This window comes from Triturus cristatus, chromosome 2_2 (genome assembly GCF_964204655.1).
Source record: "Triturus cristatus chromosome 2_2, aTriCri1.1, whole genome shotgun sequence".
Classification (NCBI taxonomy): Eukaryota; Metazoa; Chordata; class Amphibia; order Caudata; family Salamandridae; genus Triturus; species Triturus cristatus.
The window spans coordinates 811,253,907-811,281,142 of record NC_140582.1 but is presented as its reverse complement, the minus strand read 5'-3'; the positions used below and the strand labels follow the sequence as shown (position 1 = coordinate 811,281,142).

Here is a 27,236-nt window from a genome sequence, read left to right as displayed (position 1 = left end):
ATAATACCCCCATACCATTTCTGGCCATGAGGATATTATTCCTCCCTTCTAGAGGGAGAAGACATGTTGAAACCTGGTTAAAGTTAACCAGAGCCCCAAGCATCACAAAATGGATGCTGCTGCCACAGACACAAGTCTGACCTCCTGCTGCTGGGAGTCCTTCCAGCGAGGGAGGCTTGGACAATAGGTTTCCTGCCTTGGGAGGTGCGAGCACCACCCCAGACAGGAGTTAGTGTATTGGGGCAGGGAGGGATGAAAGAAACTAGACACTGCCAGGGGCACACAAGGTGTCCCATGCATAGTCCAGTTCAAACCGGCGCTGAGGCACTCCAGCCCCGGCGCGAAACTGGACAAAGGAAAGGGGGTGTAGCCACTCCCCTTCCTGGTCCCACCCATAGGAGGGACCTTGCAGGTAGCCCAGCCCACTAGCCCAGTATATCAGTAGCTAGCTGAGCCCTGCTAAATTAGATTAACCTGAATCTGCAACTTGAACAGAAACTCTGGACCTTCGACATTCGACCTCAGGAAGAAGACTGAAGAAATCTCCCTTGTGGCCAAGGAGTGACCACCCTGGGCAACCAGGCACCATCCAGCGACCACTGCTTGCTTTGCGAATGATCCTACGAGGGACGACAGCAGAGACTGACCAGCGCCGAGACTTCCAGACACCTCTGAACCAGATCCACATCTACAGCAAAGCTGAGACCCGTGGAGGCGATGAGGGACCGGTGACTTGGGAAAAGTGGCTAGTAACTGACTAGCGCGACTTCTGAGGCTTCCTCGAGGTTGTGCTTGGGGAATTGAGAAGCCTTAATGCCGAGCACCATCTGCAAAGAAGATCAGCTCCCCACACTTCACGTGTTCTGCGTGGGGCCCTTCTGCACCTGAGTTGCTCGACGTGTTGTCCGGTTGCTGGCCCGTTGGCTAGTAGCCTCTGCGACGACGAACCTTTACTTTCATCTTGCTGGTCCGGCTCCTCCAGACTGGCACCCGCTCCTCAGTAAAAGAGAAGCACCCCAGACCTTCCTTGTCTGCACCAGAAGCAAGTCCTCCATTCTGCGTGGGTTCCGCTTGCCAAGGCTTGTTGGGTCCTGACTCGACATAGACGCCGCTGACAGCAAGAGCCTTCGTGGGACAGCTCGCCTCCTGGTCCTGGTCGTCCTCGACGTCTCCTGGTACCCGTGGCTGCTGCGACAAGCTTCACCTCTTCACCTGCATCTTCACGACATCGCCTGGTTCCTTCCCGGCTCCTGGCTGGTGACCTAGACTCTGTCCCTTCTGCTTGCAGGTTCCTTCCTTCCGGATCCCCTCCTTGGGATCCACCGGACACTCTTCACTGACCGCCTGTCAGCAACTTTCCTTCAGGCATCCATAGAAGTCAACGACGAAACCCGACGCAAGTTCACACCTATGCACCCGCAGCCCGTGGGCTAGGTAACTTGAGTACTTCGGTGCTCACAAGGGTATTGACTATCCTAGGGTCTAGTTTCCGAGTCTCGACTTTCTAGCTATACCAGAAGTGTCCTAAAACTGTTAATTTCTAATTGCTAGTAATTCTATCGACTTTTACGCATTACGCGTGAGTGTATCCACTCTGCACCTGAATCCCGTGGTCCTCCAACTTCCTAACCTTTGGTAGTGTAGTGTAGCCCCAGCGATTCCCTAGGCCTATCCTGTATTTGTGACAGTGGTTCTTATACCACTTACTTAGTATATGGTTTGCGTGGCCCCTAGGGCCTAACTGTATTACTTACCTGTGTGACTTAATGTATGCTTAAATAAGACTGCGTTGTACTTACCTCGAATCTCATAAAGAGTGCTGAGGGTTTGACTAGAATAAATACATTCTATTTTTATATATATCTGTTGTGGTGTCCTTTCATTTGGTATTCAAGGGATTGCAAATGGTATAACAGCTGGCTTCACATGCCATACAGAGTTTAGCCTAAGACTGCTCGTGTCCATGCTACCACTAGGATAGCTGGTCTAGAAGGTTGACTTTACAACCAATCACCATAAGGGTTGTTTGGACTGATACAAGGTGTACACTAGAATTAGTGACATCATATATCAGGCCAACTTCTAACATCAGCCAGTCGTGGCGACGAATCGCCACCATCGTTGCAATCGCCCTACCTAGCGAGTCCGTGGTGTCAAGCCCACATCGAATTGAGTACCGTGTTGCATCCCGCCCCTCAGCAAGAGCCTGGGCGAGCCGTGTCCGGGCCTTTTCCGGACACTGGGGCAGCACGTCCGCCACCGTATCCCACAAGGAGTGGATGTAACGGTCCAAAAGGTACGTGGTATTAATGGGACGCTGTAGGAGAGTAGGGTCTGCATCCTATGGTCACCCCCACTTTTTGCTTTACGACTTAGATGTGGCTGTGGGCCTGCTAATCAGACCCACAGCCCAGCTGTTCTCTCCCTAAATTCATACTATGTACTTTAGGTACATAACCCAATTGGTAAGGATCACCTTATAGGGCCCTGTACAGTGTACCTTAGGTACCCAGGGCATAGGTGTACCCTAGGCCTACCAGGGGCTGCAGCATGTATTATGCCACCCCCGGCTGGACTCCCATCATGACACAACTGGCTGATCACTCAGCTGGGGCAAGGTCGTGTAATCACCACTTGCTTAGGTATAGTATCCCTATACCTACCTCATATATAGACACATGGGTAACCTGTCAGCCACTCCTATAGCAGGCCTTAACAATCCTGGAGGCAGTGTGCTTGGTAACATGTGAGATGGTGCTCTAGCATGAGCTGAGCCTGTCTGCAGCTTTCGGAACCATGTCCTTATAGCTGTTCTATGATATCGCCTACCATATACTCTTAAAGTGCCTTATAATCCTCGCGGTTATGGTAACTATGGTTTGGCTTTTTCAAAACATGTCGTGTAAGGTGTCTAACACTTTGGAATACTACCCCCACACCATTTCTGGTGGTGAGGATAGTATTCCCCCCTTCTAGAGGGGGAAGACATGTTGAAATCCTACTTACCCGGTTAAAGTTGACCAGAGCACCAGCGTCACAAAATGGACGCTGCTGCCACAGACACAAGTCTGACCTCCTGCTGCTGGGAGTCCTTCCAGCGAGGGAGGCTTGGACAATAGGTTTCCTGCCTTGGGAGGTGCTAGCACCACCCCAGACAGGACTTAGTGTATTGGGGCAGGGAGGGATGAAAGAAACGAGACACTGCCTGGGGCACACAAGGTTCAAACCGGTGCTGGGGCACTCCAGCCCCAGTCCTGGCGCGAAACTGGACAAAGGGAAGGGGGTGTACCCACCCCCCTCCCTGGTCCCACTCATAGGAGGGACCTAGCAGGTAACCCAGCCCCCCAGATTAGTATAAGAGTGGGAGCTGAATCCCTAGGACTTTGGATTATCCTGAACTGAAACAAGACACAAAACTCTGGACCTTCGACATTCGACGACAAGAAGAAGACTGAAGAATCTCCCTTGTGGCCAAGGAGTGGCCACCCAGTGCAAACAGGCACCATCAAGCAACCTGCCGTTTGCTTTGCCCAAAGTTCTACGAGGAACCGACTGCAGAGCCCGACCAGCGCCTTGACTTCCAGACTTCTCCGACCCTGATCCACATCCACAGCCGAGCTGAGATCCGTGGAGGTGACGAGAGACGTGGGACCGGCTACGTGGGAAAATTGGCGAGTAGCTTCCAGCGCAGCTTCTGAGGCACCCTCAAAGTTGTACTCTGGGGGTTGAGAAGTCCCAACCCCGAGCACCATCTGCACCGAAGATCAGCCCTCCACACCCCACGAGTTCTGCATGGGGCCCTTCTGCATTTTCCTGCTCGACGCGTCTGTCCGGTTGCTGGCCCGTTGGCTAGTAGCCTCTGTGATGACGAACCTCTAACTTTACACCGCTGGTTTGGCTCCTCCAGACTGGCCCTTGCTTCCCTGTGAAAGAGAAGCACCCCAGACCTACCTGGTCTTCACCTGAAGCGAATTTCCCTTTCCGCGTGGGTTGCTTTTGCCAAGGCTTGTTGACGCCAATCGGGACGTCAACTCCGCCATCAGCAAGATCCTTCGTGGGACAGCTCGTACCCTGGTTCTGGTCGTCCTCGACGCCTCCTGGTCCACGCAGCTGCAGAGACAAGCTTCACAACATCACCTGTGTTCTGCACGACATCGCCTGGTTCCTGCCTGGTTCCACACGGTCACTGGCTAGTGACCCAGACTTTGTCCCCTCTGCTTGCAGGTGTTCCTCCTTCAAGATCCATCCTTGGATCCACCGGACATCTTCCTCCTGGCCGCCTGCCAGCATCTGTTCTTCAGGCATCCATAGGATCCAGCGACGACACCCGACACATCTTCACACCCGTCTCCTGTGGGTGAGGTAACGCGAGTACTCCGGTGCTCCAGTGGATATTGACTATCCAAGTGTCTAAGTCTTGAGTTGCTTCCTCCCAGCTCCTTCGGAAGTGTCCTTATTCTCCCTATTTCTAACTGTTACATTCCCATTGACTTTAATGTAACCCGCGTGTGTGTTTCCACACTGCACACGCTTCCCGTGGGCCTCCCACTTCCTAACTCTTGGTAGGGTAGTGTAGCCCCAGCGATTCCCTAGGCCCTAGGCCTACTCCCTGTTCGTGAGGTGGTACTTATACCACTCTTAGTATATGGTTTGCGTGGCCCCTGGGCCTAACTGTATTCTCCTGTGTAACTTAACGTATGCTACTTAAGAAATTGTTTGTACTTAGACCTCTGACCTCAAAGAGTGCTGAGGGTATATGCTAGAATAAATACATTCTAACTTTATATATACTTGGTGTGGTGTCCTTTCATTTGGTATTCAAGGGATTATAGTGGTATAACAGCTGGCTTCACATGCCATACAGAGTTTAGCCCAAGACTGCTCTTGTCCATGCTACCACTAGGATAGCTGGTCTATAAAGTTGACTTTACAACCAATCACCATAAGGGTTGTTTGGACTGATACAAGGTGTACACTACAACTAGTGACATCATATATCAGGCCAACTTCTCACAGCCGCAACCCCAAACTGAGGGAGGAGAACAGTTTCTTCCCAAACTGTTCCAACCTTTTGGTTCCCGATACGGAGGAGCGGACGGGAAGGCGGTCTGGGACGTAGAGGCCAGGATAACCAGGCTCTCAGGGGTGGGGTGCACCGTAAGAAAGCTGGGGTCGTCCGGAGCAGGGCGGTGGCGCCGGTCCACAGGAGTGACTGTGGAGGGCTTGGGCCAGGTGCCCATCAGAACGTCAGTGAACGCTTCATTGAACTGCAGTAGAGGCTCCGAGGAGCTTACTGGCGGTTGAAGCACTTCAGTGAGGAGGTTAGTCCTCACGGCCACTGCAGGGAGCTCCAGATGAAGGGCTTTGGCAGCCCTGCGCAGTACCACAGAATAGGTTGCAGCCTCGTCCATAGCCACGGAGGGAGGAGAGATGAAGCCAGTGTCAGGTGAAGTATCGAGACCACTGGCATCCCCCAGCTCTTCTGCCCAGTCCTGATTAAACTGGCACTGCGGTGCCAGAGGATCCTCAGACCCCTCCCAGTCGTCCCCGTCATCCGACTCCTGGTAGACAGGTTGAAAGGACGGAGCCGGGCGATAGATGAATTGCTTATCCATCGGCGCCGGAGACGGCGTCGGGCAGCGCCGCTCCGACGCCGGGCCCGGATCGGGGCTAAAACTGGGGACGTCGTCCCAAGACGCCGCCAGGGGCGGCACCATAGGGATCGGCGCCGGCGGAGGGGTCGTTAGGTCAACCGGTGTCGACCGGGATCCAGGCCTGGATCCCACGGGAGCCTGCGGCGCCGGGGCCAGAGCCGCAGGCTCGCTAGGCCTCCCAAGCGGCCCCGTGGGGCCCGAAGGCGCGCCGACAGGCTGCGACGGCAGAGCGAGACTCCTCATGGCCATGAGGAAGTCTCGAACCTCGTCCGGAGTCGTGTTGGGCCAAAGGACCAGAGGGTATGGGGCCAGACGCGACTCCTGCAGCTCCGACGGAACCGCGCGGGTGGTGCCACCCGAACCCTCAGCCGAGTCTCCTGACCGGCGAGGGGAGTCAGAAGAGCGATGTCGCCTCTTCGACTTCTTACTGTGCCCCGACTTACCTGATTGCGAGAAGATCGAACCAGACGAGCAGTGATGACTTCGGCTCCGCGACCGGTCCCTCAACCGGGACCTCGAGCGGCGTGGAGCTGACTGCCGGAGCTTGCAGGATCACTCCCGCCTAACCTTCGAAGTCAAGGCCCGGCAGTCGGGGCACGACTGGGCATCATGGTCGGCCCCAGGGCAGTAGAGACATCGACGATGGTGATCCTGTAACAGACTGATGTTGGTTACGGGAGTCGCACGACTTGAAACCAAGCATCCCTACCGGCACCAGGAGTCGAGGTCGACTCGAAAGATGAACCAAAAAAGTCAAAAAAGTTTAGTCAAAAAGTGACTAAAGGGTATGCTCTTCCCGTATCTGTGCTTACTGGCACAGAAAAACGAAGAACTGATGTCAGCGCACGAGGGCAGCGTCTAAGTACTCCGACGACGTCATCATGGCGATCACGACGCAGACGACGGACGCGGAGCCGCAGACGACGCCTAGCGACGCGCAAGGGTTTGTTGACGAGAAATCTTTCCGGATCCAGCCTGACGCCTGGTGTTAGAATTGGGGGTCTCTGGTTGGCACAGGTAAGTACTTGTGACAAGCAGGGACCCTCTCCTCCAGTCAGGGCAAGGGACTTACTCTTAAAAATAACCCCTGCTCACCCTCTAGGTAGTGTGGCGCAAGCAGACAAGGCTAAACTTCAGAGCGTTATGGGTTAAGCATTTATGACCACATATAGCAATTCAATGTTACACCACAAATGGACACTAGTCTAATTTTGTATCAAAAATACGTTTCTTTATATATATCTCAAGCAGACTTAATACAAGACCCAGATAACGTTTCAGAAATGATGCCACAATACTATTTAGCAAAAGAAGAGTTTGTGTGTTAAAAATGCGTAGTTCTTGTTTGGTACATTTCGCACCCTCTGTTTTACTCGCACGGTGGTGAAAAGAAGGTCTACAACGTGGCACCCGCCCGGCGGACACTCGGGTCCGAGGCGGGTGCTGTGGGCGTGCGAGACGTGCAACAATACCTTCTCGACGTGGCTCGGCTCAGACACGGCTTGGCAGGAGGTGAAGGCAGTCTGGGCGCGTTGGGGCCCCTGTCGACCTGTCGATGTGGATCCGGCTCGGTGCGGGCGGCTCAAGACAGGGGGGGGGGGGGGGGGGGGGGGAAGGAAGTGGTGGGCCACGGAGATCGGGCAGACGGCCCTGGATTGGAATCGTTTGTTGCTCCTTACGGCGTTCAAGCCTTACCTTCTTCAGAGGGTTTGCCTTGGTGAGGTGCGCAGCACGGCACGAGGCGGCCGGTACATGCCGAACATACGGGCCAGACTTTTGGAGTGCGGCGCTGCCGGGGGACTGGATGAGTGCGGTGCACGGCAGCCGGTACGCTGCGGCGTACCGACCATACTGGATCGTGCGGTGCGCCCCAATCCTTTAGCCAGCGGCAGGAGTGCGGGGATGTCAGTGCGGCTCCAAAAAGGGGGGAGAGAAGGAAGCGAGGTGCGGGCAGCCCTTCCAGATGGTGCGAGCGACGGCTCGAGTTGAGAGCCGAGGGGCACGGAGAGCGGGGCGGCCAGGCGCGCACTTCAGAGCGGACAGGGGTATGAGTCGCACTCGGATCGCGGCTCCTACAGCAGGCAGATCTCTGGCAATATCCAGCAGGTTTTGAAGAAGGCAGGAGGAGTCCAATATTCCTGGGACTCCGTTCAGGGGGAAAGCTCACCCACAAGCCCTTGGAGATAGATTGAAGCACAAGTTCTGCAAAGTCTCTCTCAGTCTTTTCCTCTCCTTTCTCAGCAAGGCACCCACTGCAGGCCAATCTCCCAGGTCAGGGACAGTACTCCTCCTTCAGCTTTTCCAGGTCCTTCTAGTCGGGCAGAGGTACTTCGTGGTTCAAGCAGGATCTGATTTCTTAGGAGCAGGGCTCCTATATTTATACTACATTTCTTTTGTTCTTTGCGGCCAGGGGGCCTTTGCCTAGTTTAGTCCGGTTTCTGAGCACTTTGTTGACATGATGCAGGCTTCTGCTTTCAGTGTGCAGGGCAGGGACGTCAGACGCTCCACAGGAGGTGGAGCCTGCATTGTTATGGCTGAGCACAGCCCTATTCAGTGTTCAGGTGCACTCCTCCCACCCATCTAGATGTAATCTTTCTATTCACCTCCTGGCTGCCCAGCCTGTCCCCTGGAATTCCCCAGTCCTGTCACTCACAGAAACCAGACAGCAGATACGCATCAGAGCAGAGGCGGGCTGAAACGGTTAGGCAAGCAAATACCAACTTTCTAAAAGTGGTATTTGCAAACCCAGAACATTAAAATAAACTTTGCTAAAAGATGTATTTTATTATTCTGAGTTCAGGCATACTAAACTCGAATTTCTACCATGTTCCCTGAGCCTGTTAGGATCATAGGATGTAACAATTCTAACAGCCCATTCTGGCCTATGAGAACAGGTAGCCTTACAATAGTGAAAAACGAAAATGGCTGCAATTCACTATTAGGACATGCCACACACATCAGGGCTTGTCCTACCTTACACTTACAATGCACCCTGCCCTTGGGCCTACCATAGGGGTGACTAATACGAAGTTAAGAGAAGGTTTAGGGACTGGCAAGTAGGTACACTTGCGCAGCCAGCATGACAGTACCAGACTGCACGCAGGTTTTGCAATGGCAGACCTTAGACCCATTTTACAAGGCTGCTTCTGTGGGTGGCACAACCAGTGCTGCAAGCCCACTAGCAACATTTAGATTTACAAGCCCTGGGCACTCCTGGTGCACTTTACAGGGGCCTGACAGTAAACCAAATAAGCCAATCATGGAAGCCAATCAATGTAGCAATTTACAATAGGGAGAGCATATGCACTTTAGCACTGATCAGCAGTGGTAAAGTGCCCAGTCATTAAAGAGCCAACAACAGGTCAGAAAAAATACAGGAGGAAGGCAAATAGTTTAGGGATGACCCTGCAAAAAGGGCCAGGGCCACGTCCAACACCTGGGGATATTCTAAGGTAAGGAATCTAACGAACGTGTTTCTTTCAGATACCCATGGTACCTTTTACAAAGGGCTTACCTGTGGCCAGAGATGTGCCAATTGTGGGTACAAAGGTACAGTCTTGGGAAAAAACACAGACCCTGGGACCCTGATTGGCAGTGACCCGGCATCAAGTCAAAGTGCAAAAAGGGGCACTTTCCTACAGTCAGTCAGAAGATTCTGTAACAGGGAGGGAAGCTTGCAGGCCTACCATTTTTCTGTCTCTCTCCAAGTGCTACTTTAGAAAGGCTGATAACAGCCAGGTATGGAGGCTTTCCACATCATTGTGCTGTTACTGGTATCATCAACAGGTCCATTTAGACACCTCAGGGTTTTTAAAGACTACCTGAGCTGCATAAATGTGGGACCCAAAGTACTCCATTTGGCTCCCGAATTCTTAATGACTAAGGAAGGGAGTGTTCCCCAGAGCACTCAAAGAACTGCTGAGAACAAGGGCTCGTGTCTGAGACAGCCAGTTTCCCTGAGATGAGAAGACATCGCCTGAGCATATTACTGGAAGAGCTAGATGTTTTCTTGTTAACTTAGAGTCTGCCTTAACTGCTGAGAAGGGTGAGAAGGATGAATGAATCAAGAGGAGCAGATTCCAGAGCAAGGAGAAAAACCATTTGCATAGCTTGGAAGAGGGACAACATGGAACAGCATGCTGTTCGAGCGAGTTGATTGAATATGCTACTTACCAGTATGCATCTGTTCTTGGCATGTAGGGCTGCTGACATTCATATCTGTGCATAGATCGCCGCCTAGTGTTGGGTCCGGATGATTGCACATTGTTGTCCTGGAAGAGTCTTCGAAGTATCACGAGATAGGTGGCTCCTCCCCTGGACTACAGTGCGCATGGGCATCCTCTCCATCCTTAGATTGTTTTTCGCCATTGTGGCAGTGATGGAGTAGATACGGTAAGTGATGACCATGCTATACAGTAATTCTGAGTGCTGCAGCCGCTACAGGCGCCGGGGAGGAGGGTGGGCGATATGAATGTCAGCAGCCCTACATGCCAAGAACAGATGCATACTGGTAAGTAGCATATTCAGTTCGAGGCATGTGGGCTGCTGAATTCATATCTGTGCATAGAATACATAGCAGTTCCTCCATTAGCGGCGGCTACCCGTGCCAGCTGCAGCAGTCTGAAAAAGAGTTTTGAGAACAGCCTGTCCTACAGCTGCCTGCTGTTTTGAGTGTACATCTACACAGTAGTGTTTGGTAAATGTATGTATAGTGGACCATGTGGCTGCTCTACATATTTCCTGTAAAGGAATGTTTCCTAGGAAAGCCATGGACGCCCTTAACTTTCGTGTTGAGTGGGCTCGTGGGGGAATCGTTAATGTGCGTTTAGCTTTTTGATAGCAAATTTGAATACATTTAACGATCCATCTGGCTATCCCTGCTTTGGAAATGGCGTTGCCCTTGTGTTGTGGAGAAAAGGCAACGAAAAGTTGTTTTGTTTTCCTAAAGTCCTTAGTTCTGTCTATATAGTACATGAGGGCCCTCTTTACATCTAGTGTATGGAGCATTCTCTCTGCGACATTCTGTGGATTTTGAAAGAAAACAGGCAGTTCAATAGTTTGATTCATGTGGAACTGCGATATCACTTTGGGCATAAATTTGGGGTTGGTACGTAGTACAACCCTGTTTGCGTGAACCTGTATGAATGGCTCTTGAATGGTTAGTGCCTGGAGTTCACTAACTCTTCTTAACGAAGTGATTGCCACTAAGAAAGCTACTTTCCAGGTGAGGAATTGAATCTCACATGAATGGAGAGGTTCAAAGGGTGGACCCATTAATCTGGTGAGGACCAAATTGAGGTTCCACACCGGTGCCGGTGGGTGTCTTGGGGGAATTACTCGTTTGAGTCCCTCCAAGAAGGCTTTGATGGCAGGCACTCTGAATAAAGAGAGGTGCTCCCTGTTTTGAAGATAGGCTGCTATCAGAGGTTAAATGGATACGTATTGAGGTGTATGCCAGAATGCATCGGTATAGGTGTAAGAGGTAACAGATGATGTTTTGAATGGATGCGTCCAGCGGGTTAATGTCATTGTTGTTGCAGTAAATGACAAACCTCTTCCATTTAGCCGCATAGCAAGCTCTGGTCGTGGGTCTCCTGGCCTCCTTGATGATATTCATACATTCTGGAGGCAGGTTCAGTTAGCCGAACTCTAAGACCTCAGGAGCCAGATTGCCAGGTTCAGCTGTTGCGGATCTGGGTGCTGAATTTCGCCATGGTTCAGCGTTAAAAGTGCGGGTTTGATCCGCAGCCTTTAATGCGGCACCACGGAAAGTTCTAGAAAGGTGGTGTACCATGGTTGGCGTGCCTATGTGGGAGCAACTAGGATGAGTGTTAGTGTGTGTTGTCGCAGTTTGCGTGCCACTAGCGGTATCAATGGCGCTGGGGGAAAAGCGTACGCAAATTTGCCAGACCATTTCATCCATATCGCATTGCCCTGTGACTGCGGATGTGGGAACCTGGCAGCAAAGCTTTGGCATTTTGCGTTTTCGTTTGTGGCGATTAGGTCTATCTCTGGATGACCCCACTGTTGGAAGTACGGTTGGAGTACTAACGGATGTAGCTCCCACTCGTGCATCTGGTGGCTGTGTTTGCTGAGCAGATCCGCCATCTGGTTGTCCTTGCCCGGGAGGTGTTCCGCCATGAGGAATATGTTCCTCTGAATGGCCCACTTCCACATGCTCTGAGCCAGATGAGACAACTGTGGAGAGTGTGTTCCTCCCTGCTTCTGTATGTAGTACATGGCAGTCATGTTGTCCGTCCGGATCAACACGACTTTGTTGCATAAGTGTACTTTGAATGCCTTTATGGCTAGGAAGATGGCCATCAGTTCCAGAACGTTGATGTGCATCTTCTTTTGTTGCGTCGTCCATAGTCCCTGCATTGTGTAAGTGAGTACATGAGCTCCCCAACCCTGGAGAGAGGCGTCCGCCGTCAGTATTATTTGTGGAACAGGCTCTTGGAACGGTCGGCCCTTGCAAAGGTTTTGTGGATTCCACCAATGCAGAGAGTTGTTTGCCCGACCGCTCACCAACACTAGGTCTTTTAAGCCTGATTCCATTGACGTGCTAAGCACTCCTGAAGCGGGCGCATATGTAGTCTCGCGTGCGGGACTATGAAAATACAGGAGGCCATCATGCCTATCAACTGCATGAACACTCGCGCAGGAAGGGAGTGTTGGGGTTTGAACTTGGAGATCAGCAGTTGCATGCTGTCGATCCTCACTAAATTTGGCTGAGCTGTGGCTGCCAGAGTGTTTATGGTCGCGCCCAGGTACTGTCGTACGTGTGTGGGTTGGAGATGTGATTTTGGGTAATTTAGTGAGAATCCCAGATTGTGAAGAAGGTGAATGGTGAGGGACATGTGGCTGGCACATTGCTGGGCTGACTTTGCCTGAACAAGCCAGTCGTCCAGGTAAGGGAAGACGTGAATGTGTTGTCTCCGTAGATGTGCAGCCACTGTTGCTAGGCACTTGGTAAAGACCCTGGGTGCTGTTGTTACTCCGAAGGGGAGAACTTTGAACTGATAGTGATGCCCCTGAATAGTGAACCTGAGATATTTCCTGTGTGATGGGTGTATGGGTATGTGGAAATACGCATCTTTTAGGTCCAGTGTGGCTAGGAAGTCTCCCCGACTGAGTAGCGGGAGAACCTGCTGTAGGGTGAGCATATGGAAATGCTCTGAGATAATGTAGTGGTTGAGGGGTCTCAGGTCTAGTATAGGTCTGAGCGAACCGTCCTTTTTTGGGATTAAGAAGTACAGAGAGTACACCCCTGTCCCCTGTTGGTTGACGGGCACGACCTCTATTGCACCTTTTTGCAGCATACTTAGCACTTCCTGCTGCAATTATGCCAAGTGCTCTACGGACATAGGACGGTGCTTTGGCGGTATGTTGGGTGGAGTGGACGTTAATTCGAGACATTAACCGTGCTGGATAATGTCCCTGACCCACCTGTCTGTGGTGATGTTTTTCCAGGCTGGCAGGAACTGTTGGAGTCTCCCCCCGACAGGTGTTATGTGGTCGGGGGGCAGGGTGAGGGCGTCACTGTGTTTTTGGGGGAGGACCTGGTGTTGCCGTAACCACGTCCTCTGACCTTGGTGCTGGAGCCACGGTATCCACCTCTGGTGGTTTTATCATAGTTACTTTGTGTGCTCCCTTTAGTGTACTGCTGCTGTGACCCCTGACCTCTAGCTGCTCCTCTATTCCCGGGACGACAAAAGGAGCCACTACGAAACTGCTGCGTCTGCAGAGCCCCCATTGATTTCGCAGTGTCAGTGTCTTTTTTAATTTTCTCGAGGGTAGTGTCAACTTCAGGGCCAAATAAATAGTCTGGGTTGACCGGTTGATTTAAGATATTGTTCTGAATCTCAGGCTTGAAGCCTGAGATTCTCAACCATGCGTGCCTCCTCAACACGACGCTTGTGTTGATTGCCCTCGCCGCTGTGTCGGCTGCATCCAGTGCGCACTTGATGGATGCATTGGTAAGGAGTTGTCCCTCTCCGATAAGGAGCTCCGCTGCCTCTTTATATTCATCTGGCAAATGTTGTAGTAGTGATTCCAGTGTGTCATAGTGGGACCTATCATAACGGGCCAAGAGTGCCTGTGTGTTGGCAATGCGCCAGATGTTTGCTGCTTGCGCTGCAATCCGTTTGCCTGATGTCTCCAGCACTTTGGACTCCTTGTCTGGGGGAGGAGCATCACCCGTTGTTTGTGAGTGGGCTCTCTTGCGAGCATTAGCAACAACCATGGAGTCTAAAGGTAACTGACCCCTAATGTACATAGGGTCTCCGGGTGCAGGCTTGTATTTCTTTTCGATCCTGTGGTTCAGCACCCGTGCCCTGGTTGTTTCTTTAAAAATGTCTTTTGCAGGTTTTAGAACTCCTTTTAACATGGGCAGAGTCTTGACAGTTTTTTCAGAAGAGGCGAAAGTGTACACCAAGAAGTCTTTTTCGACAGTGTCAGAATGGAGTTCTACTCCATGATTGGCAGCAGCCCGTTCTATGAGGGCATTAAAGGCAGCAGTGTCCTCTGTGGGAGATGTCTTTATGTTATAAAGCTGCGTATCATGGGTATCTGGTGCGGTACCCTGGTCGGTGGGGTCATCCCATGCCTGATCTGGGTCTTGCAAGTGATCATCAGGATCGATATCCCCAGGGTAGGTGGCATCATCCCCTACATAGTCCTCTCCTGCGTCTGCCTCTGAAGGCGTAGGAGAAAAGGACGGTGGATCCTGATGGAAGGGTTGAAAGTGTTCATGAAGCACTGGCTCTGATCCTGCCAGCCATTTGTGTTTGAGAGTAATTTTGTAGGAGTCCCATCCCCTCTCTGGCGTGATTTTCCGCTTGCAGAGCATCAACCTACCAGTGTTGGCGTCGATAAATTGTGGCTGTGAAGGCTCGAAATCAGTTTGTCCAGTGGATGGGGACTGTGTTTGGCGGAAACGTGTCCGAATCTCGAACAGTTTCGGCGCCGAGTGATGTTGGCCGGCGCAGAGTGTGCCTTCGCAGCCTTGTGCGTGTCGGGACCCAACGTAGAGTGGAGGGCTGCCCGTTCTCTGATGCGTTGCAACGATGCCGAGACCTGCGTTCACCGTGCAGCAGATGGCTCCTTGGAACCGATCGGCACCTTGGAGGTAGGCGTCGAAGTGGCATCCGACTTCTTTGCAGTCATGGGGTCATCGATCCGAAGGGAGGCATCGACGCTCGGTGGAGTCGATGACTTGGCAGGCGCCGCCGTCTTCGACGTCGACGCAGACGGGGGATGGCCACCTTGACTTTGGTGGTTTGGGCCGTAGTCTTCGGTGCCAGAGGCCGAGGCGCCTTGTGTGGACTGAGGGCCTTCTTCTTTGGCTCGGCACCCGTATCCGCTGCGGTAAGCTAGGCACCGAAATCCCTTTTTGCGCGGTCGGAGCCGATAACCTTTGCCGGCGTCGAAGGAGTGGAAGGCTTCGAGGCCTTCGAGCCGATCACAGCCAGTTTCACTTTCGGTTTTGATGGAACTGGTGCGATGGATGGTTTCGGTTTCGCCGAAGGGAATCCAGTCGCCTTCGATAATAATGGCTCTTGCGAAATGTTCGAGGCTGGGCCTGGAGGCAGGGCTGAAGAACCATGATATTGATCTTGGGTAAGGCCCGAAGGCGATCCCTAGACCTGAGCCTTATGACGACTTATTTTTGCGGCCTCCGTATCGACGGGTTGGCCTAGCTCTTCGCTGGAGCTATCTTCCTCGGCCCCAAGGGCCTCATCGTAGTCTCCTACCTCTTCGACGACTTCTTCTCCCTGAAAGATCACCTCATTGTCGTCTTCCGATCGGGAGTCGTGTTCGGAAGCGGGACTGGAGTCACGTCTTCCACGCTCTCGGCGTCCTCGTCTTCGGTGCTAAAGATGTTGGCTGAGGCAGGCGCCGATTGCTGCGCCTCCAATCTCGCTGCCCGTCGATTCCGGAGAGTCTTCTTCGAGCGGAATCTGGCACAGGCCATACATTTCGACTCATCGTGATCCGGTGAGAGACATTTGTTGCATACCGGGTGGACGTCGATGTGTGGGTATTTCGCGTGGCATAAAGGACATCTTTTGAAGGGAGTCCTCGATTCCATCGTCGATCGAAGTTCGATGTTCGGACCAAGCGGATCCGAAAAGCTTGAAGAAGGTGCTAAAGCACTAAAGAAACTAGTCGATACCGAACGGGAACAGTACCGACGATAACTAAAGGCCTTTTGGCCTTAAACTGAATTTTCCTAACTTGAGCTAAGATAAGCACATCCGAACCCAATGGCGGAAAAAAAACAATCTAAGGATGGAGAGGATGCCCATGCGCACTGTAGTCCAGGGGAGGAGCCACCTATCTCGTGATACTTCGAAGACTCTTCCAGGACAACAATGTGCAATCATCGGGACCCAACACTAGGCGGCGATCTATGCACAGATATGAATTCAGCAGCCCACATGCCTCGAACCTGATTATACCAAGATGATGTTTGGATACCCCAAATATTTTTAAGTTCAAGCAGCACAAGCTGAAGAAGGTAACCGTTTCCCCTCTATCCCCCCCCCCCCCCCCTCTCTCCAAACGTGCCCTCTCAAGTGATCAACAGAGGAGGACAACAAACTTATGCTGGCTCCATTAATCACAACAAGACCAGGAAGGGCAAAATGGGCAAGAGGACAAAGCCCAACTTCAAGGAATGCCCGTACCTGCGTGATCAAACAGGGACTTCCTCTGAGTTGTTGCCTCTACACTAGGCCCTAAGAGAATGAGGTGAGGCTGCCTGGCCAAGTTGCGGCACCTGTGAGTATGTCTGTGTGACTGTGACCTACACAGTAGCGTTAAAGTCTAACAAAGTTGACATGCAGGTAAAACCATCACCTGAACTGAACAAGCACTGTGTGCTTTACTACAGGTTTATGTGGGAGCTTTACTACAGGTTTATGTGGAATCCGTGCTAAAAGAGAACAATCTAGCAAAGAAAATACGGAATGGCATTCAGGTTGAAGAAATCAGCAAAGCTACCAATCTGCCCCCTTTGTGAGTCTGCAGTCAATCTAGTCTATTGACCTCTGTTTATGTAACCTGTGTGGCACTCTTTAACAACCACCCGAGAAGCTAGATGTTCTAAACGAGGAGTGGCGCTGTAAGGCCACTGTCGACGAAACCGCTCTGCCCAGCGAGTCACTCGTGTCTGGACCACACCCAATATTGAATTTTGCTGCATCTCTCCCATCCTTCACTGCCTGGGAGAGTACAGCCCGGGCCTCCTCTGAGACCTGGCGCACAACCGTCTCCCAAAAAGTGGTCGAGAAACCGCCCAATAAGCATACAGCATTCACCAACCGCAATGCCAGGCTGGTAGAAGAAAACATTTTCTTCCCAAATACATCCAGCCTCTTACATTCCCTATCAAAAGAGCGACCGTGGGGTAGCTCTAATCCAGATCAGCGCTTAACCGGAACCAATCAATGAATCAGGGACTAGTGACACGCGTTATTCACCCGTGAGGGTCTCAAGGCGCTGGGGGGAAGGGGTCGGTTTATCAGCTCTATTCAGTCGAAGAACCAGGTCTTGAGTGTCTTCCTGAAGATGTTTAGGGAGGGGACACATCTGACGTCAAGCGGGAGCTTAGCGGATGCACAGGGTTTTGGCGCGGGTGAGGTCAGCAGATCGGAGGTTTCTCTTGGGTACGTGGAAGGAGATTCTCTCATTAAGGTATTGGGGTCCGGTGTTCTGGGGGCATTTGTAGGCGTGTATGAATATCTTGAACGTGACTCTTCTCTACAGGAGCCAGAGGAGGTAGCGAAGGTGTTGGGTGATGCCTTCCTGTCAAGGGATGCCGAGGACAAGTGTGGCTTCGGTGTTCTGTACGGCCTGTAGTTTGGGGATGAGAGACTTATTGATACCGGCGTAGAGGGCGTTTACGTAGTCCAGTCTGCTGATTATGAGTGCGTGGTGATGGTCTTCCTTGATTCGGGGGTGATACATTTGAAGCTCTTTTGGAGGATGCGGAGGGTGTTGAAGCAGCTGGAGGCGACGGCGTAGACCTGTCTGGTCATGGAGAGGTAGGAGTGGAGTACATTGCCGAGGTTTTGGGAGTGGTCCGTGGGTGTGGGAGGGCTGCCGAGGGAGGTGAGCCACCAGGTGTTGTACCATGCGGAGGGGGAGGGTCCGAAGATGAGGACTTCAGTCTACTCTGAGTTGAGCTTCAGGCAGCTGTTGCTCATCCAGGATGCGACGTCCTTCACTGCTTTGTGGAAGTTGAGTCTGGTGGTGAAGGGGTCCTTGGTGAGGGAAAGAATTAGCTGGGTGACGTAGGATACTATGCTGAGTCCGTGGTGTCTGACGGTGGCGGCGAGAGGGGCCATGTGGATGTTGAAGAGTGTGGGGCTGAGTGACGATCCTTGGGGTACTCCGCAGTTCATTTCCATGGATTCGGAGAGGAAGGGTGGCAGTCTGATAAATTTGGGTTCTGCCGGTGAGGAAGGAGCTGATCCATTTGAGGGCGGTTCCCTGTATGCCGGTGTCATGGAGTCTGGCGGTGAGTGTGCGGTGGGAGACGGTGTTGAACGCTGCAGAGAGGTCGAGTAGGATCCAGGGCCGCGGTGTGTCCTTGGTCGAGGAGGGTGCGGATGTCGTCTGTTGCGTCGAGTAGAGTGGTCTCGGTGTTGTGGTTGCTTTGGAATCCGGATTGGGAGGGGTCGAGGATGGAGTTTTCTTCGATAAATTTTGTTAGCTGGGCATTGACGATCTTCTCTGTGACTTTGGCCGCGAAAGGGAGGAGGGAGATGGGTCGGTAGTTCTTGAGGTCTGTGGGGTCTGCTGATGGTTTCTTGAGCAGAGGTCTGACTTCTGCGTGTTTCCAGTCGTCGGTGAAAGTGCCGGTCTTGAAAGTGGCGTTGATGGTGCGTCGTAGCTCGGGAGCGATGGCGGCGCTGTGGTAGAAGGGTGCTGGGCAGTGGTCGGTGAGGGGCTCCTGAGTGGATGCCTTTCATGGTTGAGGTGGTATCCTCGGTGGTGGCTGGGGTCCAGGAGGAGATGGTAGGCCCGTTGGCGTTGCTGGAGAGGGAGCTGGTTTCAGTGTCAGGTCGTTGAAGTGGTCGTAGAGGCCCATGATTTTCAGATGGAAGTAGGATCCGAGCTCCTGTCGCAGAGGTCCTGGGAGGGGGTGATGTCCGTGGTTTCGCTGGGGGACTTGGTGAATTCCTGGATGACGCTAAAGAGTTCCTTGGAGTTGCTGGAGTTGGCGATGATCTTGTTTCTGATAAAGGTCCTTTTGGTGGATCTGATGCGTTGGTGGTATTCTGTCATGGCAGTCTTGTAGGTGGTGTGATCATCTGAGGTTTTGCTATTTCTCCAGTTCTTCTCGAGACGTCTGCAGGTGCTTCTGCATTCTTGGAGGTCGGTGGTGAAACAGGTGGCCTTTCTGGGGCGCTGTCTGTTGGAGCTGGGTAGTTCGTCTGCGCAGTTGGAGATCCATGTGTGGAGTTATTTGGCTGCGAGGTTGGCATTGGTCGAGGTGATGGAGGCATCACGGTTGAGGGTGTGGTTGAGCTGCTCCTCAGTGATTATGCTCCTGTTCCTTTGTGGAGGGCGCGTTGCCAATTTGGGGGCGGTGGGTTTGTCGACGTTGAAGTTTAAGCAGTGGTGGTCCATCCAGGTGGGTTGCGTGGTGTGGCTAAAGTGAATGTTGTTACCTCCTGTGAAGATGGGGTCAAGGATGTGTCCTGCCTTGTGGTGGGAGTGGTGACGATCTGTTTCAGGCCGATGTTGGTGAGGTTGTCCAGGAGGGTGGTGGAGTTAGGGTCGATGGGGTTGTCGAGGTGGAAGTTCAGGCCTACGATGAGTATGTAGTCCATGGAGGCGATGACATGGGGTGCGATGAGGTTGGCGATGCTTGCGGCGAATGAGGCGTCAGGTCCAGGGGTCTGTAGGCGAGAGTGCCGCGAAGAGTGGTTCTCGGCCTTGTCTGTATCTGGAAGTGAAGGTGCTAGGTGGTGGAGAGGGGGGTCATTTGTGGTAGAGAAGGAGAGTTGGAGGGAGCTCTTATTTGCGATGGAGAGTCCTCCTCCTGGGCGGTTGGGCGGTCTTTACTCTGGATCTTGTATCCACCGGGAATGGCGGTGGCAATGTAGGGTGCGGAGGAGGAGTTGGCCCAGGTCTGTGTAAAGAAGGCGAAGTCCAGTGAGAGGGTGTCGAGGAGGTCCCAGATTTCAATTCCGTGTCTGTGCAGGGAGCGCACGTTGAGAAGGATGCACCGAAGGGTTTCGGGTGTGTTGGCGTTCGGTGCGGGGTGGTGATGGTGTTGAAGGTCTGGCAGCAGGAGAACTGTCTGTGGGTGGTGCTCGGTGTGGACAGCTGGCAGTTGTTATTCCTTCTGGGGTTGAGAGCGAGGAGGGTAGTTGCGTCGTAGCGGTGGGTGGTTGGAGATTCAGAGTTCCTGGCGCTGGTCGGGGACAGGCACAGGCGGGCTTGAACCCTCAGGGCGCACCAGCGGCGTGCCAGTAGCGCGCCTCCGCTGCTTGGCCGCGCAGCGGCCTCTATTAAATAGGGGAGGGGGAGTGAAAGAGCAGCTGGGAGATGGGAAGCTGCAAGCGGAAAAGTGGGCGGGGTCAATAGGCCCGGAGAGAATGAACAGTGGAGAGAAGGCATAAATAGTGGAGAGGCAAAATAAGAGAATGGCAAGAAAACCACAACAATGTAAACCAGACACCAAGGCAGGCAAAACAGGGCAAGCACAGAGACAAATACAGAGAGCGGGTCAAGGGCCGTCTCGAACCCTGCTCTTACCAGTCATCGGAGGCAACAGCCAGGTGGAGCTGTGGGTATGGAGAGCGGGTCCCTGGCCAGGTGGTCAGGGCACTCGCTCGATCCTCCTCGCAGCGGCCTCCATTAAATAGGGGAGAGGAGAGGGAAAGCGCAGCTGGCAGGCGGGAAGCGCAGCTGGGAGGCGGGAAGCGGAAAAGTGGGTGGGGTCAACAAGCGCCGAGAGAATGAACAGTGGAGAGAAGGCAAAAATAGAAATAAGTGGAGAGAGAGGCAAAATAAACGGAGAATGGCAAGAAAGCCACAACAATGTAAACCAGACACCAAGGCAGGCAAAACAGGGCAAGCACAGAGACAAACACAGAGAGCGGGTCGAGGGCTGTTTCGAACCCAGCTCTTCCCAGTCATCGGCGGCGACGGCCAGGCGGAACTGCGGGTCCCAAGCCAGAAGCTCAAGGCACCAAAAGAAAAGAACTGCGTGCCTGGTGCCACCTATACAGGTGACAGACCTTATAACCGAAGTGAACAACGCCGACGACATCATGCGGAGCCGAATGGAGCCACCTGACGCACAAGGGTACTGCTCATGCATATGTTTCTGGATCCAGCCTGATGCCAGGGAAATTTAAAGGTAAGGAATCTTCAGCTAGAAGTCTCTATCAGATATGGTAAAACAGGAGAGGGGGGGGGGGGGCTTGTGCCCTCAGCAATGGACTGTGTGCGACATAATTTTTGGGAACATCATCATGATATAAATGCATAAGATAAGGGTGACAAACTGGCACAAACAGTTCAGATTTTGTCTTAAGTACACTCCTTATTATGAAGTATAAACATCCAGTCTTAAACGTCAGTATACATGTTATTTCCATATCTTACAATATATGAGAGCCTGCAATTATAGGATAAAAGCAGGTCTGTTATTTCCGTATGAATTTACTCACACCAACATTTTTCTACTGGTTGTGTATATCTACACACAGACTGGACAAATAAATTGGACACAATTACAGTGAAAATTGCATGGAATTAATGAGTAGCACAAGAAAGAACTGATATACCAACCTGAGCTTCTTCTCCTGTATCTCCAACGGTCTCTACAAGACGGGAAAGGACATCAGATAAAGACTCTGCAGAAAGAGGCTGCTTAAGGGCCCTGAAAATCTGGAAGGACCTCCCAGCATAATGACGTGATGAACAAGACAGTGCTGTTTGCAAAGAAACTTCACCAAGTTGGTGCTCCAATTGAAATCCTAGTTATAAATAGAAAGGAAACACAGTTGTTTATCATACTGTGCTTTTACAGAGTATTTTTGACAGTCATTTGCTTCTGCAATCTTATTAAACATTTGAACCATTCTGCCACACCAGCTAATGAGTTAAACCTGACGTCAAGCACAAACACTTAATATTACAGAAACATCTGTACATCCACAATATAACAAACACTGCTGGTACAAATGAAGTATCCTCAGACTAAAGTTTATAACATTACACTTTCATGTAGTTGTATACATCTAATAAAGTTGAACTACTTGCCACAATCTTAACATATTTCCTCAACAATGAAGTAAGAGTTGACAAAAAGAATGAATATGGTAGACACAACTACCCCTAACGAAATTACAGAAGGTGATGGAAAGAATGTTTGCAAATAATCTAACCACTGGAAATCACTCAGGGTACCGTTCAAACCAATCAGTTTTTGGCCGAGGTCTGCCTTATACAAAACATAACTAAGAATCACCACTGAACCAGTTTATTTACTCATCATGCACTCTGCACTCCATTGACCTGGTGACAATAAAATAGGGCTTTCTTAGGGTCAAGACGATACAGGTCCTCCTTTGCCTTTGAGATGTCACTGGTAGCTAGAGCGCCAGCAACATGGTTAGAAAGCTTAAACTATGAAACCAAAAAAAGAAAAAATTAAGGTCAATGTGGCAGGTTAGACTTCATCTTTCTTCAAAAGTCTCACAGAACAGCAGATCCACCAAAATAGTCCCTTGATATTATAACCATTTCGAAGCCCCAACACTCCCACGCTCCCTTACAGAAGATAAAAAGTAATGTAACAAAGAATATAAGACACAGGAGAGAAGGAGAGACGAGAAACGAAAACATGAGACCAAGAACACCCATGAAGCAGGAAAGCCACAACATCGCCCCTTAACATAAAATGTCCACAACACATATCCCCTTAACACAAAAACTAAATTCTAAATAAAACCTAGAAATATTAATTAGAAAGCAAATGAGTGGAAAACAGATCGCTATAAATAACACCATGTATCTGTAAGAAACATTAGTTAGTTAGATTCCTCACCTTAGAATATCCCCAGGCGTCAGGCTGGATCCGGAAAGATTTTTGTGGCAATACCCCTTGCGCGTCGCTAGGCGTCGTCTGCGGCTCCGCGTCCGTCGTTGGCGTCGTGCTCCGGAATGACGGAGTACTTAGACGCCGCCCTCGCGTGCTGACGTCAGTTCTTGTACATAGCTTTCCGCGCCAGGAACGCAGAGCCATGCAAGAGACCGACACTGGTGCCAAAAAGTCTAGGGCCCTGAACAGGATGACCTTAACCCTAGATGTCGGTTCGCAGAACGGGGAGGATGGGTTTTGCCGGTGAGGAATCGAACTAACTAATGTTTCTTACAGATACATCGTTACCGTAGGTAAGTAACTTGTTCATCTGAAAGAAACACGTTAGTTAGATTCCTCACCTTAGAATAGATACCCCAGCAATACCAACCCCGGTGGTGGGTCTGCGAACCAAGATCACACCAGGAAGTCCTGGAGAACAGAACGGCCAAAGAAGTCATCTCTCCGGATTTGGCTGTCCAGGCAATAGTGCTTGGCGAACGTGTGCTGAGTTGCCCACGTCGCCGCCTGACAGATGTCCTGCAAGGGAACTCCCCGTCCCAGGGCAGTAGTCGCCGCCGTGGCCCGGGTGGAATGGGCTCGCAGCCCAACAGAAGGGTCCTTTTTCGCCAAGGAGTAACAAACTTTTATACACAAGACGGTCCGTTTGTGTACGGCTCTCCCCTTCTTAGCACCTACGTATCCAACAAAAAGTTGGTCGTCCACCCGGAACGGTTTGGTGCGGTCCAATAAAAGGACAGCGCACGTTTTGGGTCCAGACGGTGGAGCCTCTCTTCCTCTTTCGAAGGATGCGGAGGCGGAAAGAAGGTGGGCAAAGTGACCGATTGCCCGATGTGAAAGGGGGTCACCACTTTCGGAAGAAAAGAAGGACGAGTCCGGAGGACAACCTTGCCCAGATGAACAGAAAGAAAGGGAGGCTTAGATGACAGAGCCTGGAGCTCACTCACCCGTCTAGCTGAGGTGATAGCAACCAGGAAAGCAGTCTCAAGAGTCAGAAGACGAAGTGGACAATTGTGAAGGGGCTCAAAGGGAGCGCACATCAGAAAGGTCAAGACAAGATTCAAATCCTACTGAGGAATTACGTGTCAAAGTGCGTCAGGTTTCGTCGTGCAGGTCTATGGAGCCTGAGGATGAAGATGCTGCAGGCGGCCAGGCGAGAAGAGTTCCGGTGGATCCAAGGTTGGATCTGAAGAGTAGAAGATCTGAAAGCAGAGGGGACACTGTTCAGAGTCACTAGCCAGTGACCGGCGTGGAACCAGGAAGGAACCAGGCGATGTCTGGTGCCAACAGGTGAAAAAGTGAAGCTGGTCTCTGCAGCCACGTGGAAGTGAAGATGTAGACGATGTCCAGGAGTCACTCACGAGCTGTCCCACGAAGGCTCTAGCTGATGGCGGTGTCGGCTGCTCGATGGGAGCAAACAGGCCTTGGCTAATGCAAGCCACGCAGGAGTCGATGAAAGCTTGGTACTCAAACCAGCAAGGTCAGAGGGGCTGCTCCTTTTCACAGGAGCAAGGGCCAGTCTGGAGCAACCAGACCAGCAGTGTTGTTCGTAGATTTCTTCGCCAAGATGGCCACTAGCCAACGGGCCAGTAACCGGGATTACGCGTCGAGTGGCAAAAAGCAAAATGCTGGAGGGCTGGTCTTTGGTGCAAATGCTGCTCGGTGTTGGGGCTCTCAGGGCCCTATGCAGAGCGATGAGGGTGCCTCGGGAGCTGCGCAGTCAGCGTGTCGTGGACGTTTCAAGATGGCCGGTCCCACGTCTCTCGGTGCCCCCATGGGTCTCTTCTTTGCAGGGACTGTGGATCGGGCTCTGAGATGTCTGGGAGTCTGGGTCTTGTCGGGCTCTGGGCTCGGTCTCCGGCGGGAGGCGGCGGCAAAGCAGTCGTCGAATTGCTGGATGGTGCCTGTGTTCACAGGGTGGTCACTCCTTGGCCACAAGGGAGATTCTCTTCAGTCTTCTGTGCAGCAGAACGTCGAAGTTCAGTGATTCTTCTTCTTCAAGTCGAGTTTCAGGATGATCTGAAGTCTTGGGACACAGCTCCTACTCTTATTCCAAATCTAGGGGCCGGATTACCTGCTAGGTCCCTCCTCTGGGTGGGACCAGGAAGGGGGGTGGTTACACCCCCTTTCCTTTGTCCAGTTTCGCGCCAGGGCTGGGGCTGGAGAGCCCAGCTCCGGTTTCAACTGGCATATGCACAGGGACACCTTGTGTGCCCCAGGCATGTCTCAATCTATTCAGCCCTCCCTAACCCACTACACAAAATCCTGTCTGGGGTGGTGCTAGCACCTCCCCTGGCAGGAAACCCTTTGTCCAAACCTCCCAAGCTGGAAGGACTCCCAGCAGCAGGAGGGCAGACTTGTGTCTGTGGTGGCAGCATCCATTTTGTGATGCTGAGGCTCTGTGTACCTTTACCCGGGTTTCAGGTTAGGTACATGTCGTGTCCCTCTAGAAGGGTGGAATGCTACCCCCGTCGCCAGAATTGGCGAGGGGGTAGTATTCCAAATCGTATGACACCTTACTCGACATGTTTTGATAAAGCCAAATCAGAGTTAGCATTTGAATGCGAGGTCCATAATGCACTTAAGAGTATATGGTATGGCAATATCATGAAACAGCTAAAGGACGTTGTTCCGAAAGCTGTAGTCAGGGTCAGCTCATGCCATAGCACCATCTCACATGAAACCAAGCACTCTGCCTCCAGGATTGTTAAGGACTGCCATAGGAGTGACTTATAGGTTTACCATGTGTCCATATAGGTTAGATATAGATATACTATATCTAAGTAAGAGGTGATTACACCAACTTACCCCAGCTGAGTGATCAGCCAGTTGTGTCAAATAGTGAGGCCAGGCCAGGGGTGGCATAATACATGCTGCAGCCCCTGGTAGGCCTTGGATACACCTATGCCCTGGGTACCTGGAGTACACTGTTACAGGGGCCAATAAGGTGAACCAGTTCTCATTGGTAATGCACCTAGTGTGCATTGGCATTAATTTAGGGAGAGAGCAGCAGGGCTGTGGGTCTGATTAGCAGGCCCACAGACACACTAAGTCATAAAACCAGTGAAGCAAAAGCAAAAATTTGGGGTGACCATAGGATAGCAGACCCTACTCTCCTACAAACAGGATGCAGGAGGCCATCAGCCCCAGAAGCCGCAGCACCAACCTGACCGAAACCCAGGATAGAGGCCTAAAGATGGGAAGCAGAGCCTGAATATCCCAGACCCCGCTGTTCCAAAGGATAAGCCCGGAACTGCGCCGAATCGAGAACCGCTCCGATGAAGAGGAGCTTCTGGGAGGGTCTCAGGTGTGACTTCGGCATGTTGATGGAGAACCCCAGCAAATGCAGGAGGTCGGCCGTAGTCTGGAGGTGGGAGACGACTTGCTGGGGCGAGCCCGCCTTCAACAGCCAGTCATCGAGATAGGGGAAGACTGGAACCCCCGATCTGCGCAGATGAGCTGCGACCACCGCCATCACTTGCGTGAACACCCGAGGGGCACTGGTGAGGCCGAAGGGGAGCACGGTGAACTGAAAGTGCTCCTGACCCACCGTGAACCACAGGTAACGCCGGTGGGCCGGCAGGACGGGGATGTGAAAATAGGCGTCCTGCAAGTCCAACGCTACCATCCAGTCTCCAGGGTCGAGGGCAGCCAGAACCTGAGCTAAAGTTAGCATCTTGAACCGTTCCGTCCGGAGGAAGGCGTTGACGCTCCTGAGGTCCAAGATAGGGCGTAGGCCCCCTTTTCCCTTCTTGGGAACCAGAAAGTAGTGGGAATAGAAACCATGGCCTACTTCTGGACCAGGAACGCGCTCGACGGCCTCTTTGGCCAATAGGGCCGTAACTTCCTCCCGCAGAAGATTCAAGTGATCCTCCGATATACAGTGGCACTGCGGTGGCATGGCTGGAGGGGTCGTCTCGAAGGGGAGGGAGTAGCCCCTTCAGACAATTTGCAGCACCCACCTGTCCGAAGTGATGGAGCGCCAGTGGAGCAGGTGATGGCGAACTCTGCCGCCCACTGGCGTGGAATGGGCCTAAAAGCTCGGGCTAGGAGGGCTTTGAGGCGGATGCTGCCGGGGTGGATGTGGACTGACCGGCACGTTGTCCTCCCGTACAGCCACGGCGGAATCCACGTCAAAACTCCAAGACAAACGACAAAACTCCAAGACATCCCCATCACAGAGTGCAACAACCCCCATCAGGAACAAGGGCAGAGGCACAGCCAAAAGACCACAACCTCAAGGATCGCAAAGAGCCAGAAGTACCAACAAACCTATCCTCCCATGTGACAACGGGGAGGAAAAAGGGACAGCCCGACAGAAAGAGAGAAAGAATGCTCTCATAGAAGACACAGCCACCCACAGGGAAGCGAGTGCAAAAGACCAAATCACAAGCCCTCGCAGAACGGGTAGAAAGGGCGGGCTGAGAAGGAATCTGCGGCTAGAATCGTCT

At 52.1% G+C, this 27,236-nt stretch overlaps 1 protein-coding gene across 19 annotated transcripts in view; it reads right to left on the bottom strand.

Moving 5' to 3' along the window:
* The window catches only part of FRYL (FRY like transcription coactivator), a 2,516,714-nt gene that overhangs the window by 572,966 nt on the left and 1,916,512 nt on the right, over nt 1-27,236 (bottom strand). For all 19 annotated transcript variants that reach the window (XM_085642132.1, XM_085642134.1, XM_085642126.1 and 16 more), the window contains one exon: nt 21,471-21,658. In XM_085642132.1, the coding sequence (XP_085498258.1) occupies nt 21,471-21,658 (188 nt within the window). The remainder of the gene's footprint in view (nt 1-21,470; nt 21,659-27,236) is intronic.